At 52.0% G+C, this 15,570-nt stretch overlaps 9 protein-coding genes across 9 annotated transcripts; 5 read left to right on the top strand and 4 right to left on the bottom strand.

Annotated features, from left to right (window-relative positions):
- Nucleotides 1–372: 372 nt before the first annotated feature.
- BU25DRAFT_430314 (isocitrate dehydrogenase subunit 2 mitochondrial precursor) lies at nucleotides 373–1,672 on the top strand (the record flags this gene model as incomplete). Its single annotated transcript, XM_033708595.1, has 3 exons — nucleotides 373–486; nucleotides 538–1,539; nucleotides 1,598–1,672. 3 exons carry the CDS (start codon nucleotides 373–375, stop codon nucleotides 1,670–1,672), a joined length of 1,191 nt encoding a protein of 396 aa, XP_033563156.1.
- A 256-nt stretch (nucleotides 1,673–1,928) lies between these two features.
- On the top strand, nucleotides 1,929–2,835 carry BU25DRAFT_490105 (LexA/Signal peptidase; the record flags this gene model as incomplete). Its single annotated transcript, XM_033711472.1, has 1 exon — nucleotides 1,929–2,835. Exon 1 carries the CDS (start codon nucleotides 1,960–1,962, stop codon nucleotides 2,833–2,835), a length of 876 nt encoding a protein of 291 aa, XP_033563155.1. The 5' UTR covers nucleotides 1,929–1,959.
- Nucleotides 2,836–2,905: 70 nt separating this feature from the next.
- On the bottom strand, nucleotides 2,906–4,080 carry BU25DRAFT_409451 (tartrate dehydrogenase). Its single transcript, XM_033706057.1, has one exon. It carries the CDS (start codon nucleotides 4,053–4,055, stop codon nucleotides 2,952–2,954), a length of 1,104 nt encoding a protein of 367 aa, XP_033563154.1. The 5' UTR covers nucleotides 4,056–4,080; the 3' UTR covers nucleotides 2,906–2,951.
- Nucleotides 4,081–4,477: 397 nt separating this feature from the next.
- Nucleotides 4,478–5,230, top strand: BU25DRAFT_420397 (glycolipid transfer protein-like protein HET-C2; the record flags this gene model as incomplete). The annotated part of the gene is made up of 4 exons (XM_033708010.1): nucleotides 4,478–4,601; nucleotides 4,655–4,713; nucleotides 4,765–4,883; nucleotides 4,936–5,230. 4 exons carry the CDS (start codon nucleotides 4,478–4,480, stop codon nucleotides 5,228–5,230), a joined length of 597 nt encoding a protein of 198 aa, XP_033563153.1.
- Nucleotide 5,231: 1 nt separating this feature from the next.
- On the bottom strand, nucleotides 5,232–6,771 carry BU25DRAFT_409449 (uncharacterized protein). Its single transcript, XM_033706056.1, has one exon. It carries the CDS (start codon nucleotides 6,608–6,610, stop codon nucleotides 5,507–5,509), a length of 1,104 nt encoding a protein of 367 aa, XP_033563152.1. The 5' UTR covers nucleotides 6,611–6,771; the 3' UTR covers nucleotides 5,232–5,506.
- Nucleotides 6,772–6,954: 183 nt separating this feature from the next.
- BU25DRAFT_409448 (RmlC-like cupin) lies at nucleotides 6,955–8,169 on the top strand. The gene has a single exon (XM_033706055.1). The coding sequence runs from the start codon at nucleotides 7,088–7,090 to the stop codon at nucleotides 8,051–8,053; it is 966 nt and encodes a 321-aa protein (XP_033563151.1). The 5' UTR covers nucleotides 6,955–7,087; the 3' UTR covers nucleotides 8,054–8,169.
- An 80-nt stretch (nucleotides 8,170–8,249) lies between these two features.
- On the bottom strand, nucleotides 8,250–8,642 carry BU25DRAFT_465994 (uncharacterized protein; the record flags this gene model as incomplete). The annotated part of the gene is made up of 1 exon (XM_033710672.1): nucleotides 8,250–8,642. One exon carries the CDS (start codon nucleotides 8,640–8,642, stop codon nucleotides 8,250–8,252), a length of 393 nt encoding a protein of 130 aa, XP_033563150.1.
- A 2,372-nt stretch (nucleotides 8,643–11,014) lies between these two features.
- On the top strand, nucleotides 11,015–12,884 carry BU25DRAFT_457224 (MFS general substrate transporter; the record flags this gene model as incomplete). Its single annotated transcript, XM_033710096.1, has 3 exons — nucleotides 11,015–11,235; nucleotides 11,288–11,904; nucleotides 11,953–12,884. The coding sequence occupies 3 exons, from the start codon at nucleotides 11,015–11,017 to the stop codon at nucleotides 12,882–12,884; spliced, it is 1,770 nt and encodes a 589-aa protein (XP_033563149.1).
- A 1,164-nt stretch (nucleotides 12,885–14,048) lies between these two features.
- On the bottom strand, nucleotides 14,049–14,857 carry BU25DRAFT_465992 (HET-domain-containing protein). Its single transcript, XM_033710671.1, has one exon. The coding sequence runs from the start codon at nucleotides 14,710–14,712 to the stop codon at nucleotides 14,239–14,241; it is 474 nt and encodes a 157-aa protein (XP_033563148.1). The 5' UTR covers nucleotides 14,713–14,857; the 3' UTR covers nucleotides 14,049–14,238.
- Nucleotides 14,858–15,570: the final 713 nt, after the last annotated feature.

The following is a 15,570-nucleotide window of genomic DNA, read 5'->3' as shown; positions in this document are numbered from 1 at the left end:
GATGGACCGGAACGACTTTGACAGGCACACATGTGACAACTTGGCGTGCATCTTAAGATCTGATAACAGTCGCAGCAGAGCAGCAGTAGGAATTGAAGCAAATGAATGCTGCAGCACCATATCGATGAGCAATCAGATCCTTCAGCACTTACAACTATCGTTCTACATCCTGATGTTGGCGATGTCTGGGTGATTGCTAGCCGGAGCAGGAAAGACGTCGTCCTTGGCGTCCGCGGGTGGAGCTTTCTTTCTTGCTACCGAGCTTTGCGCCTGCACCTCCATCACCGCCGGCCTCCACCTCAGCCTCACCTCCTGCTACACTGCCTTCGTGTAGCTACAATCGAGTCGTAGGGACACGCACATTTGGTCAAAATGCTGGCTGCTCGCTCTTTCGCCGCCCCTGCGCGCCAATGCCTGCGCCAGGCCAGGACGCCCGCGTTCGCACAGGTGAGCTCTCACGCTGCAGTCGGCGGCTTTGGCGGACATGTCTGCGGCTGTCGAGAGAATGCGCAGGCAGATTGACTGACGGTGCTGCAGTCTGCGTTCCGCTCCTACGCCTCGGCGCCCTCAGAGGTCGCCAAGTTCAAGGGCGCCAAGGGCAACGATGGCAAGTACACCGTCTCGTTCATTGAGGGTGACGGTATCGGCCCTGAGATTGCGCAGTCGGTCAAAGATATCTACTCGGCCGCGAACGTGCCCATCAAGTGGGAGACATGCGATGTCACACCCCGCCTGAACCCCGACGGCAAGACGGTCATCCCCGACGAGTCCATTGAGAGCATCAACAGGAACTACGTTGCCCTCAAGGGTCCCCTCGCGACACCCATCGGCAAGGGTCATGTTTCGCTCAACCTGACACTCCGCCGCACCTTCAACCTCTTCGCCAACGTCCGTCCCTGCAGGTCGATCGAGGGCTTCAAGACCCCCTACGACAACGTCGACACCGTCCTGATCCGTGAGAACACCGAGGGCGAGTACTCCGGTATTGAGCACGTTGTCGTCGATGGCGTCGTCCAGAGCATCAAGCTCATCACCCGCGAGGCCTCAGAGCGCGTCCTGCGTTACGCCTTCCAGCACGCCCGCGACATTGGCAGGAAGAAGGTCCGCGCTGTCCACAAGGCCACCATCATGAAGATGTCGGACGGTCTTTTCCTGAGCACCGCCCGCGAGCTCGCCAAGGAGTACCCCGACATTGAGTTCGACGCTGAGCTCCTTGACAACACCTGCTTGAAGATGGTCACCGACCCTCTTCCCTACAACGACAAGGTCCTCGTCATGCCCAACTTGTACGGAGACATTCTCTCCGACATGTGCGCCGGTCTGATCGGTGGTCTTGGTCTTACTCCTTCTGGAAACATTGGTGACGAGTGCTCCATCTTCGAGGCTGTCCACGGATCCGCCCCTGATATCGCTGGCAAGCAGCTCGCCAACCCCACTGCGCTCCTGCTTTCCTCCATTATGATGCTGCGACACATGGGTCTCAACGCTGAGGCCGCCAACATCGAGCAGGCCATCTTCAAGACCATTGCTGCTGGCAAGGTACGTCTAGATAAAAGAACTTACGCACAGCAAGAACATATAACTAACAGATTTGCAGTACATCACTGGCGATCTCGGCGGCAAGGCCAAGACCTACGAGTACACTGATGCTGTCATCAAGGCCCTGAATTAGATTTGACGTGATTTTATGAGCATAAGAATGACGGGACGGTAGCGATTGCATATTTGTGGATATGTACCAGTCATTGTACATTAAGGCTGCCATTTGATATTGCTAGACAGTTGATATCCGTATTCATTTCTCCGCATCTTATCAGATTGAGTTCGATCTACACGTGACAGCGTTCCGCAAGGCCGCTTGCAGATGGGCCGACCTCGGTGCATGTCACGTCGAGCTCTGAACTTTGTTCCTTCACGCGACTTTAGCGATTGCTACCTCACCAATTGGCGGCGCACAACATGCCCCCTCAGTCGCCATTCCGAATAGCTAATAGAGCTTATGCTACATTGAAAACGAAGACTGCCCCCGTCCTCCACACACGACAAGCTCCACAGCGCTCCTCACCAGCACAAGCTTCATCGTCACCTCTACCTTCACCACCACCCAGCTGGACACAATCTCCCTCCCTCCGCCGCACCGCCCGCATCCTAGCATGGAGCACCAACGTCATCGCCGGTCTCTGTGCCATAACCTTCATCCGCGACAACCTCCTGCGCATCGACGTGATCCGGGGCTCCTCCATGTCGCCCACGCTCTCTCCCACCGTCCACGAGACCGGTGCTGAAGACTGGGTCGTCATAGCCCCTGTTCGCGAACGGCCACCAAAGATCCAATACAAAGACGGCCGCGCATTCGTGGAGGACAGCAAGCAGAAAGAAGGCGAGGGCGTTCGCAGGGGCGACATCGTGACGTTCTGGAAACCGCATAGACCCGAGGAAATCAGTATTAAGCGGGTCGTTGCGTTGCCGGGCGATGTCGTGTATCCTAAGCGCGGGTATGCGCTTGATCCTGAGATCGTGAGGACGGGACGCGCGCATACGCTTGATGGGCTGCCGCAGGTAGATGAGGATGCTGTTGGTGGGAGGCTAGAGGAGTTGGAGGTGGGCAAGGTAGTGGTGCCGTATGGACATGTATGGGTTGAAGGGGATAATTGGCGGAACAGCTTTGATAGTAGGGATTTTGGACCGCTTGCTAAGGGGCTGATTGAGGGGAGGGCGGTGAAGATTTGGAGGGGGTGGGCGGATTGGAGGGATGTTGGGGATGAGCGGGAGAAGAAGGGGAGGAGTAGGGTTGTGAAGGGGAGGGGGGAAGTGCCAAAGGTGTTCTTAGAGTGAGAGGTTATACGGTTGTGATTTACTTACGCTCTGTCAACGAAAGGGAGGCTTGCGTTGGACCAGACTGAACAGGTACGTGTACATTCATTACTATCATTCATGGTACTAATGTGAGCCTAGGAGCTACCGAACAGAGTCTCGATCTCTTTGCACACAGCCTCGGTAACACCCTTTGTGTTCTCGCTGCCACCCAGATCCTTGGTCTTGACACCTCTCGCCGTCACGTTCTCAACTGCCTTCATGAGCGCATCGGCCCCCTTCTCTTCTCCAACCCACCGAACCATCTCCGCTGCACTCCAGAACGCTCCGACTGGGTTCGCGATGCCCTTACCAGCAATATCTGGCGCAGATCCATGAATAGGCTCGAACATGGAGGGGTTGGCCCGTGTAGGGTCAAGGTTGCTGGACGGCGCAATACCAATACTTCCAGACAACGCTGCAGCGAGATCAGTCAGGATGTCGGCATGCAAGTTGGTCGCGACGATGGTGTCCATCGACTTGGGGTGTAAGACCATGCGGACGGTAATGGCATCGACCAGCATCTTCTCGGTCTTGACATCTGGGTACTCCTTGGCGATCTCGTAGAAGATTCTGTCCCAGAACACCATGCCGTGCCTCATCGCATTCGACTTTGTACAGAGGATGAGGTGCTTCTTTGGCCGAGAGCGTGCAGTTTCGAAGGCAAAGCGCATGATTCGTTCTGTTCCTACACGGGTGTAGACGGTGAGCTCGGTTGCCATGGCGTGTGGTGCGCTCTCATTGCTGATACCGCCCTGGCCAGAGTACTCGCCCTCACTGTTCTCGCGGATGAACATCCAGTCGAGGTCGCCAATCTTGCATCCCTCCAACGGGCTCTTGGTTCCCTCCAGGATACGGTTTGGTCGCCTATTGACGTACTGGTTCAGCTCCTTGCGAATGGGTAGGATCAGGTTCCAGAGGGAGATGTGATCTGGGACGTCTGGCCAGCCGACAGCACCGAAGTAGATGGCGTCGAACTTCTTGAGCTGCTCAATACCGTCAGGTGGCATGTACCAGCCGCGCTCTAAATAGGCTTTACTGCTCCAGTCGAATGAGGTAAAGTCGAACTGGAATCCTCCAACGACCTCTGATAGCTTGGTGAGGACCTGGATGGCTGCTTCTGTGATCTCCACACCAATGCCGTCGCCGGGAATGCAGGCGATGCGATGGACTTTGCCGATTTCGTGAACGTGAGAAGGCATGTTGATAGCTGTGAATGCTTTGTCTATACAGTTTACACCAACAGCTTCAACAGCTCTTCTTATACTGCCATGTCGCCTACTGTTTCCCTCCGCACATTCAAAGACCGAACGAATCAATGAAGCTCCGGGAGTTTCCGCCAGCTCCGAGATCGCTGACCATGCCTGATGGGTGATGGCGCCATGCGCCCTAGAAGCTAAACCCTGACTGCCCCCGCTGTTGCGCCTCCTGCCGAAACTGTAGCCCCACGTTCACGCCAGAAGCCACGAAGCTCACCGCTAGACGAGACGAGACCACCTTTCGTGTTGCTGGAGCTTCGTTTCTCAACATTTCTCTCTCTCTCTCCTACTTCTCCTTATATTGAGAGTCTACACTTTGCAACTTTATACAGCTCAATCACCCACTCAGTACACATCCAGACATCATGGCAACTTTCTTCGACACTGTTAAGAAGAGCTGGGAGGACGTCCCTGTCGATGCTTCCAAGGACAATGCTATCTCCACCACTGAGTTCCTCGAGGCTGCTGAGAGCCTCACCACATTGTTCGGTGGGTGCTATCCTAGAGTTCAGGAAGGTCTTCCTTGCTAACCATCACTGCAGATGTCCTGGGCTCCGCAGCTTTCAAGCCTGTCAAGAACGACATGTCTGGCAACGTCAAGGTATGAACTGCTCTATACTCTAGTTGATGAAGCATAGCTAACATGTTCCAGAAAATCCGTGACCGCCAGCTCGCAGCTCCCACACTCTCCGAGACCCTCCAGGACCTCGTCCTCAACGAGCTCAAGGAGAAGAAGCACGCTGCCACCGAGGGCCTCGTCTGGCTCAACCGGTACGTCTCCCCGCTCAGTAATCCCTCATCCCACTAACATAGTTCTCTACAGCGGCCTTGACTTCACCGCCCAAGCCCTCCGCCACAACCTCTCCAACCCCAACAAGGAGCTCGCCGACTCCTTCCGCGATGCCTACGGCAACACGCTCAAGCCCCACCACTCGTTCGTCGTCAAGCCGTTGTTCAGCGCCGCCATGAGCGCTACACCATACAGGAAGGACTTCTACGCCAAGTTGGGCAGCGATGATGCGAAGGTTCAGCAGCAGCTCGAGAAGTACCTGTCGGCATTGGAGAAGGTTGTTGCTACATTGAACCAGTTCTTGGCTAGGAAGGAGGCTAAGTGGTAGATACGATGTTATGATACGAATACGAGTAAGGATAGCACTGGAATGCTACCAATACATCGACCGTCGTGCCGTCTACAAATTTATGTACTACGTACATATGGCACTAAGCCTCCATTGTCGCCATGAGGGAGCACTACGCTGTATCCTTACGACGTCTTGAAGACGCTGGAGGCCTCCATATCTTTGCGTGTCATGCTAACATATGCCGGCAATTCACTTGCCTGGTCCAAACGAGCATAACGATGTCGCTCAATGCTCCCTCAACCACCTGTCATCCTAAACCTTCTTCCTCTGAAATACAAACAGCGCCTCATCCTTCCCCGCAAAACTTGGCAACGGCATCCTCAGCGTCAACTCAAAAGCCTTTAGATTCTTCTCCACCCACTGATCCACACCCTGGTCCTGAAACGCCGTAAATCCATTCACATTCTGCGTGCCCGCAACCACAATCGTATCACCCTCAAACATCTTCAAAATCGGGCCAGTGAAATCGCCTGTCGCTTGCGGATAAACTAGCAGCAGAATGGTCCCTTTGCCGTTAGCGTTGCGATGCAAGTACTCTTGGCCGTCCATTTTGATTGTGTCTTTGATCCAAGTGATGCGGTATTCGGAGAGTCCGCTGTCGATGGGGCGGACGTCTAGGGCTTTCCATTCTGGAGAGGGGGAGGGGAAGTGGCGGAGCATGTATGTCCAGTACCCATTTCCGCTGCCTACATCTAGAATTGGTATCACAGCTTCTTTACTCGGTTTCGCCGGCTGGCTTAATTTGGCGAGGACGTGCAGGGCCGCGTACGAGGGCACGATGCAGCCGAAGTGGTGGTAGAAGATGGGCAGAATGTGGTGCGAGATTTTTGTAAAGCTGGTGGAGGGGATCGGGCCGCTCCATTCTAGCTCCTGGCATGAGTAGGTCCAAAGGCTGAGGTACGGGTTGATGTGCGAGCGGTCTTTTTTTGAGGGGAGCAGGCCGATTGTGGTGTTGTGGAAGCGTGAGCTCAGATGCTCGGCAACCTGTTTTCGTATTGTGTTGGCTTTGGAATTAGATTTGAAGCCATTGAGCGCTTTGGGCAGGTTGAGAGATGGGTCAAATATGGATGTGTATGCGGCAACCTCCTCAGACGAAGGGTGTTGTGGCTCTGTTGGGTTTCCGGCGTCATCGTGGTACCAGTTGTGCATGCCATGAGCTCGTTTGCCGGATATTGCTCGTTCGGTGATGTGCAGCGTGGTTTCGCCTTGGGCGCGGTAGACATATGTGTCTGTGGGTGGGATGCCGAACGCTTCGCCTATACATCGAGCCAGGGGCTTGCCGCTGTGGGTTGGGTTGAACTCCTCGTCGGACCAGTTGTCAAGGAATGTACCCGGGTTGAACGAGTCGAGGGCCATGTTGGCTCAGCAGCCTCAACTATCTTCAACTTTTCGTGATACCCCGCTAAAGACCAATCCGAATATTGCCGTTTGGACTCAAACTCCGTAATTTGAATAACTAGACTAGCTCTTTCTGCTTTCCCTGAACAGGCAATTCTTAATTGATAGGCGATTCAGTGGCTTCGACACGATGGTGTTTTCGAGAAGTCCATCTTCAGACGGCAGCCCGCTTCCGGTGGCAGCAGCCAATGACAGACAGCTGACAAGCTGAACCCACGAATCTCGTCATCGATCAGTAAGCCACAAAGGGCGCTAAGGGATCCCCACCTTGCCAAAGCACTTAGCAACGCCTTACTCACCATTGCAAATGTAGGCTGAAAGAAACAAGCCTAGCTGTAGAACCTTCTTAAGATCCTCACTAATCTCTGCCTTGGCTAACTCGGATTCATATAAAGATCGCTCGCATCGCCGGGCTGACAAGAACCCCTCTTTCTGATGTCAGACACTACACTACCAGAGCAGCCTACATCTACATCAACAGCTCTCATATCTACCAAGACATTCTCTGCGCTCGTCGCAATAATAGCAGTAGCCCTGGCGTTCTCTAGCTCCTTCCGCACCACCCTCTCTTCCCTCCTCACTAAGCCCACCGCCCGCACAATGTCCACCGCCGCCGCCCCAGCCAGCATGAAGATCACAAAGCGACCTTGGTCGCATCGCGGCCACGCCGACCACGACTGGCTGTACACATACCACTCCTTCTCCTTCGCATCGTACTATGACCCACGCCACGAGTCCTGGGGCCCGTTGCGCGTCATTAACGAAGACCGCGTCAAGCCCGGCACAGGCTTTGGCACGCATTCGCACGCCGAGTTCCTGATCTTCAGCTACATCGTTGACGGCACGCTCGAGCATAAGGACAGCATGGGCAACTTGGAGAACTTGAAGCGCGGGGAGGTGCAGTTCACGAGCGCGGGTACGGGAATCAGGCATTCGGAGTACAACCGTAATAAGGATGACGAGGTGCATTTCTTGCAGATCTGGGCCAAGCCGAATAAGAAGGGGCTGAAGCCGCATTACGAGACGAAGAAGTTTAGTGATGAGGAAAAGGTGGATAAGCTGTGCAGGATTATGGAGTCGACGGACCGTCTTGGAGACAAGAAGCATGCTATTGGACTGCAAGCTGATTTGAGTATGGATGCGAGTATTCTTTCACCGGGCAAGAAGGTTACGCATGAGGTTGTTGCTGAGGGGCCGAGGAAGCTGTTTGCGCAGGTTGTTATGAGCAAGAGGGCGCAGCCGAAGACTGGTGCGCAGATTAAGATTGGTGAGACGGTGCTTGGGGAGGGTGATGGTGCTTACATCGACAATGTGAGGGGTCCGGCAAGCATCGAGATTGAAAGTGTGGGAGACAAACCGGCTGAGTTCTTGCTGTTTGATATGGGTCCTGAGGAACAGTGAGGTATGGCTGGCTAGGATGTGAGCGTGGTTTTTGAGGGGGTTGAGTCATTGTAGCCAACAATAGAATGTATCACACACTTCAGACTTCGATCAGAATATCTGTCGATACCAACGAGTACTTTATTCAAGGTCTCACTTCACGGAACCATTTGCGGATGGTACTGACTGATGGAGACTTTGGATTTTATGTTTTCGTCTATCCGGCTCGCTCAGGACGCAAATAAACCATGTCCGGCTGAGCCATAGCACGCATCTTTGCAGTGGCCATCTCTACATCAGCCTTCCGTTGCCGAACTTGCTTATCCTCTCGCTTCCTACGGTACCAATACAGTATGTCGGGGCTACACGAAACGGGAAGGATAGCTACAGCCATTACAATGCCGGATACCAGGAATGCAATATAGACACGATACTCGGTTGTGTTGTAGTCTCGCATAGATTCAGGATCGACTTGAGTAGTGTTCTGTCCTGCATAAACATTGGCCGTGCTGTTTTGGAGCATGTCTCGCACTTCGATCGACGGCAAGAATGGTAGGAGGCCCGCTTGAGCAAGTGTTGCGAACATGGTAAGGACGATCGTAGTCTCCATGATGTGTCTGGGTACGCGCGTGGGGTTAAATCGAGCTTGGAGAATGTATAGGGTGCTTTTGATTGATATACTTGAAACGATTTACGTTGTTGAAAATATGAGCTATGTGTATTCATATCGTTCTGGGCCCAAGTCAACCTGCGCGTGCCCGGCTATGTATTGTAGGCTGATAATGCTGCATTCATGCCTGAGTTCACAATATTCCAATCAGCAAGACAGCTTGCTGGAAAGACCATCGGCAGAAATAATCGCATTGTCTCGCGCTGCTTCAGTAAAGCTATATCCGCCCTTCGTTAGGCCTTCAATCCAGCTAGTACGAACATTGTCATACAAACCATGGCGCCAACTGCCCATACCTTGAAACGAAGTGGTGCTTGACTCAGCGCAAGATTTTCCTCTTTTTGATACCATATGTAAACGTGTGTGTACAGCACGCGGCTCATCAGCCGTCCTATCGAAAGCACATTCATAGTGAGTGCCGAAACGCCTGCAGAATTGCCTGCCGTCACCGCAGCGGCGAATAGCGGGAGGGCCTCAAAGCTGTCCGCTGAACATGCTTCAACCCGCATCAAACGAGCCCGAAGCTAAGTTTAGGTCAGTGCGAATGATCGTCTTGGGTTCCTCACTATCATGTACCTTTTCATCCAAGTCGGTTTTTTTAGGATGTCAGTGGAGCCTCTGGAATTGTTTCGATCGAAGAGCTTCTTCCCTAGGCCTGAGAGCCCTGAGTAAAACTGTGGACCAAGGGTAAGGGGCAGTGCTGGTGGAATCTGTGCGAGTGACTGCTGTCAGAAATGAACGACGATGTTGCATATTCGTATCTTACCGTGAAGTACGATGTTCTTGTCGGAATTTAGTAAACTCGACATACTGGAGTGCGATGATTCTCGAGTGGAGGTCCTCAAGTGATGTTGTTTTAAGTACTACTTGATTTGCGCGTGGTTCTGATGTATACAAATGTTCTCTTTACCGGGACCAGATAGCCAGGATGCCGCATGTATTCGTCCGGTGGATTCTCGGCCTTCGATTTCGGCTTATATTCGTTACTGAGCTTTGTAAGGTTATTTAGGAGCATGTCCAATCCAGGACCATGATCATCTCTGAGGAAAGCACCGAGAATGCCTTGATGGGGATCTCAATAGATGGTGGAGGGCCGGAAGCGCAGCCTCTGATTGGACGAATCCCAAAGGTCGCTGTGATCGGCCAATGTAGATGTAGATGAATACACAAGCATGTAATGCAGGTGAGAGCGGACAGGGCATAAGACTACCCGACTCCATGATACTTGATGTCTGATCGAAGCTATGCTTAAGTCGGTGGCCGGGTTGGAGCGCGAGCGGATGTAGAATGGTAACAGAAAGAGCACGAATGCATAAGGCTGTGTAGAAAGTAAAGGTATCAGAAGAATAGCATAACAATACTTGCATCGGATGATTGAGTATTCAAAGCTGTGTGCGCGTAGAAACAGTGCGTGATGCTCGCCTGTGGAGGCATTGCAAGGTTCTGGTCGTGTCTACAGCTGACCTACCTCGCGCCTGACAGGTGTACATCGGACTGTTCTTCTGAATTACATATCATCGCGTTTGAAAAGATTCGACAGAAAGACCATCGAATGATCGTGGGCGCAGAGAGGATTTGCGTGGTTGAGGGATAAGCTGCTGAGATTGAGATGGGGTGGAAACAGCCCAGCGGCGCGAAGGCGACTTAAGCTCTTTCACCACGCGGCTCCCTTCCATCCTTTCCTTGTCCACCACATATGTTAGGCCAATCACTCCACGGACCGAAATATTGAACAATTGCGAGTGCGTTCAGACATCGAGATGCGAAGGGAAAAGAGTTTAGACCCGACTTCGGATCGACACGGGTACTCGGTTACATCGTTGGTCAAACGTTCGTATTGTGGCGCGAATCTAGATCAAGATTAGATAAGATCAAGCAAGGTCCATCAATCCAGTGGAGTGCCGCGGCTGAGGATAGCAAATTTCTGCAGGGCCATCGCGTGGTTCGTCTCGCGTGACCTTGTGGTGTTGGTGGATTCTTAGCGAGCAAAGCCGCACCATTTCTCTTTGGTCAGGATATATCCGACGACTACGCTATCAGAAGGATCTGATAAGATTAGTGGATAAAAGCTAAGCAATTGATGGCTAGCAGGCATGAGGCCTCCTGCAGCCGTCACCACAATTTAAGCTCTAGCCCAGGCTGGGAAGCCAACCAAGCATTGAGCTGAAAATGTCGAGTCGCAATCGAACGGTTTGCTGTCCCGTAGATCGGATATGGGACTTGATTGATATATAGGGCCCTTAGCTATGCGAAGTGGCTTGCTTTCCCATCCCAGATCTTCCCTTGCAAAACGTTCCGTATAACCCAAGATCATGGCAGCGAATATGGATCCCATCAACACTGCCCAGGGTAACACTGAGATCAGTCATGAGCCCAAGAGGGAGATGAGCACCTTCGATGTCGACGAAGACGAGGCCATCCGCAAGGTTGAGGCAGCCACAACCGTCGACCCTAATGCTCAACAGGGTATCAAGAATGTCGAAGCTGTTACGTTGACCTGGACAAAGACTTCACTGGCATGCGCTTTTGCATGGTAAGTTGTATCGCAGATCGTCGCGAAAATATCACTGACAACATTGGCAAAGCATGTGGATGCTGTATCTCACCAACGCCTTCCAGTCATCCATCACTGGTAATCTTACGCCATACGTTACCAGCGAATTCGACGAACACTCCCTCCTGACCGTCATCAACATCGTCGCGAACTCTATGGCCGCCGCTGTCTACATCCCAACCGCCAAATTACTCGATCTTTGGGGCCGTGCGGAAGGGTTCTGTGTCATGGTCGGCTTCGCTACCCTTGGACTCATCCTCATGGCTGTCTGCAAGAGTCTCTACACCTTCTGTGCCGCCCAAGTGTTCTACACCATCGGTTTCGGTGGTATGATCTATTGTGTGGATGTCATTACTGCGGACGCATCGAGTCTGAAGCATCGAGGATTGGCTTTTGCTTTCACATCCTCACCGTACATTATCACTGCTTTTGCTGGCCCCAAGTCTGCGGAAGGGTTCTACAACAACTCCAAGAACTGGCGATGGGGCTTTGGCGCTTTCGCCATCATTGTACCATTTGTAGCGTCACCGCTCTTCGTCATCTTGAAGTTGAATTTGAGGAAGGCTAAGCGTGAGGGTGTGCTTGCGCGTGAGAAGAGCGGTCGAAACCTCTTTCAGAGCATCGTCTTCTACATCCAAGAGTTCGATGGTAAGTTCGCCTGACACCAATGATGAGTGGTAACTAACCCGAGTTCAGCACCTGGATCGTTCCTTCTTGCTTCCGGTCTCGTAATCTTCCTCCTTCCATTCACGCTCGCCGATTCCGCGCCAAATGGATGGATCACCGGATACATCGTCGCCATGCTGGTGGTCGGCTTTGTCCTGTTAGTCCTGTTTGGTCTTCATGAACGTTTCACAGCTCAGGTTCCCTTCTTGCCCTTCAACCTCCTGTTGAACCGCTCCGTCGTCGGTGCCTGTCTGCTATCGTTCACCTACCAGATCTCGTACTACGCCTGGAACAGCTATTTCACCTCCTTCTTACAGGTTGTCAGTAACCTCACCATTGCCGAAGCCGGATACGTTTCATCAACATTCGACGTTCTCTCTGGATTTCTGTTGCTCTTCTGCGGCTTCATCATCAGCAAGACAGGTCGCTTCAGATGGTTGCTGTTCATCGCTATTCCCTTCTACCTCCTCGGCCAGGGTCTGATGATCCACTTCCGTCAGCCGGATACCAGCGTTGGCTACCTCGTTATGTGCCAGATCTTCATCGCTATAGGTGGTAGTATCATTATTCTCTGTGAGCAGCTTGCTGTCATGGCCGCTGCCGATCACCAGCACATTGCCCCTGTATTGGCTCTGCTCAACATCTTTGGTTGGCTTGGTGGTGCTGTCGGTAATACGATCTCTGGTGCTATTTGGACAAACTCCTTTCCTCAGGCTTTGGCAAGGCTGCTACCTGAAGAGGATCTTGAGAACTTGGACTCCATCTATGGCGACCTCACGGTCCAATTGGGCTACGAGAGAGGTACTCCTACACGTCTTGCGATCGAACAGGCGTATGGTATCGCACAGAAGAGAATGCTCATTGCTGGTACATGTATTATGTGTCTGGCCCTCATCTGGATCGTGCTGATCAAGAACCACAACGTTGCAAAGATGCAGCAGACCAAGGGTCGCGTCTTCTGAGCAATTCATAAGATCCGTAAAATGCTGGGCGTCATCACAGTGCGAGTTCGTAGCCCTTCAATAGCAATGTATCTTCCGTCGTATACTCCAGCCTCGTTGAATGTGTGCACAACAACATTGGAGTCGCCCGCCTTATCTCACTACAATGACGTACTGGACAGGCAGCGAACTCTGATAGCTTTCCAATGGAGGCGATACCGAGGCATCACAAGGGTGCTTCTGTGCGCTTCAATTATCTACTAAGAAGAGATCGGCCTGACCACTGACAGCTGTAGCACGGAGTAAATCGTTGAACCCAACAGCAAATGATGCTGTTCAAACGATTATAAACTTCTCCCAAATTGTGCAAAGCATGCCCGAGCACGATCCAACTCGTCACCATGGAAGCAACCCTCTAGCTCGGCCAGTTCAACGCGTCTATACAGCTGTTCTCCTCCACTAACCTGCACCATCGCAATTCTAAGCATATCAAGTTCGGGACTGTTATTTGAACAGAAGCGTTCTCTAGGGAATATCGGCATACAGAAAGCTTCTTCGAGCATATCATTCTGATCGTCGAAGACGGTACAGTAATAGTGCTCATCATGATTGCCGTTATCATCATTCGAGTGGATGCATACATAGGGTACACTGTATATCTCCCCTATCAAAGGATGGACGAAGCTCTCAACGAGGGTATCATTCATGTTTATCTTGACCCAAGTCCCTAAAATCTCCAAGATGCCACTAACAACCTCTCCAGCCTCAAGTGTGCCATGATATGCTGTGGACGCGGAAACATCTTTCTCACTTATCAAGGGTATGATCTGGAGCCCAGGCTCACCCAGAGCATACCTTATGGGTCCATCTATTTTCGCCCAAGATCAGGAAGGAGCTCTGTATTCCGAGACTCCTGTTGCAGGAGCATGGCTTGCATTTTGCTTCCTGCAAAACCCTTGAAGGAGATCATCTACCCATAGTCTGGACTTGTTGCAAAGGATCTTTGTGGCTGAAATGTTGTCCATCAGCATCGATTAGGCTTTTCCAGATGTGCAGCCGTTTCGCAGGTTCATCGTGACTCAGTGCATATGTGGTTTCCGGATTAACTTCGCAAGCGCTCTGTTGTCGACACTCCCAGAACAGCTGCTTCCGCGCATAATGAACTGTCCGTGGCGACAAGAATCGCTCTTTGACACACCAGTTTCGTCTTGTATTAACTCCGCTAACAAACCACGACTCTTGCCACCCAGCACATTTCGCCCGACTGTCTCGGAACATTCTCCTATCACCGCTACCTAACAATGGAGTTTTGAGCACCGTTGACGCTACTTGCGCAACGTCTCGGTAGTAAAACAACCCAGCCTCCGCATTGGCACTAGAAACTGCGGAGACGATTAGGAGCGAATTGCGACATACACCCGCCATGGTCGATGCTTCTTTTCCAATCTTCTACAGAGTCTAGGAATATGCAAAGACTGTCGATCCAGAGATAATGCACGCTGATGTATGTGATTACTCGCCTAGCATCACGGAAGGCTTCTGGTAAGCTATCCACTGGCCCTTCCTGACGTAAGGAAGCAATGGCCGAGTTGAGCAATTGTAGACTGTTCATGGCAAAACCAGTGCCCCAACAATACGACAAAGCTGTATACTGCGTATCGGGTGGATACTCCTCCCTCAGGACCAAACTATATGTCGACGGTTCTTGGCTGCTATTGATTCGGAGGAAGCGGGTCGGGAGAAAGCCTTGACTGAACCCAGCATTGACCGAAGATGTTGCGTAGAGCAGTTTGAGATCCATCGCGATAACAGGGTGTCGGAAGGAGTGAAGATATCCACCGATCGCCATCTGTTTGCTAGCGGTCCGTTGCAGTGTTTGCTAACGGTCCACTGCACTGATTGTCCAGCTCATTTGGTTAGCTCGGTTTGCTTTCCCAACCCTTCACTGCTATCCCCTTCTACTATATAGTCCCGATTGATTCCAGCCAATAGCTAAAAGAATCAATCAACATCTCAACCCTTCCACACAGGGTCCATGATCTTGGACTATCGGTGCGGTCATCGAGCTCGAATGTGATGTTTACATCAAACTTCTGATCCCCAACTGGCATGAAGTCGTAGTTGTATCCATAGCCGTCATGCTCCAAGCGCATCGTCACTACGTGCTGTTTGACCAATACGACGAAGGAGGTGCAGTAACTTGTAGCTTCTATAGTCCTGAGGACTATACGGAACATCTTTTGGAAGTGCCTACACGTGTTGCAGCGCGGATGCCGCCAGCGACTCTCTTGTTAGATGATGTGCGTATCTGTACTTCTCGATATCGAGCCTGAAGTCCGAGTTTCCATCGCTGGGCTTGTTCTCTAACAATTATACTCGTACCGTAACGGCCGGATCTTACATGCCTTCGAGCACTCGTTTACAGATACCGCAGGCCATAATAAGCAGTGATTAGAGGGTGGCATAGATCTAGAAAGATAGATGCAGACTTGATCGGCATGAAACCAAGCACCTCTAGGATTGGTGTAAAGTCACATGTTGGTGGCAGACGTTGGGAAGTCGGCATGGCAAGCGGCTGCGGGGTTCAGTGAGATTCGTCGCTTGCCCAGGTGGGCAGGGATCCTGCTTCCTCGACACCAAACTTTCGAGACACGTATTAAGAACCTTGACGTACTTTCATCACGACACATCCACCGCGGGTGTACTA

This window comes from Macroventuria anomochaeta (genome assembly GCF_010093625.1).
Source record: "Macroventuria anomochaeta strain CBS 525.71 unplaced genomic scaffold BU25scaffold_11, whole genome shotgun sequence".
Taxonomy (NCBI): domain Eukaryota; kingdom Fungi; phylum Ascomycota; class Dothideomycetes; order Pleosporales; family Didymellaceae; genus Macroventuria; species Macroventuria anomochaeta.
The sequence above is the reverse complement of the archived record's forward strand: the minus strand, read 5'-3'. Positions and strand labels throughout refer to the sequence as shown.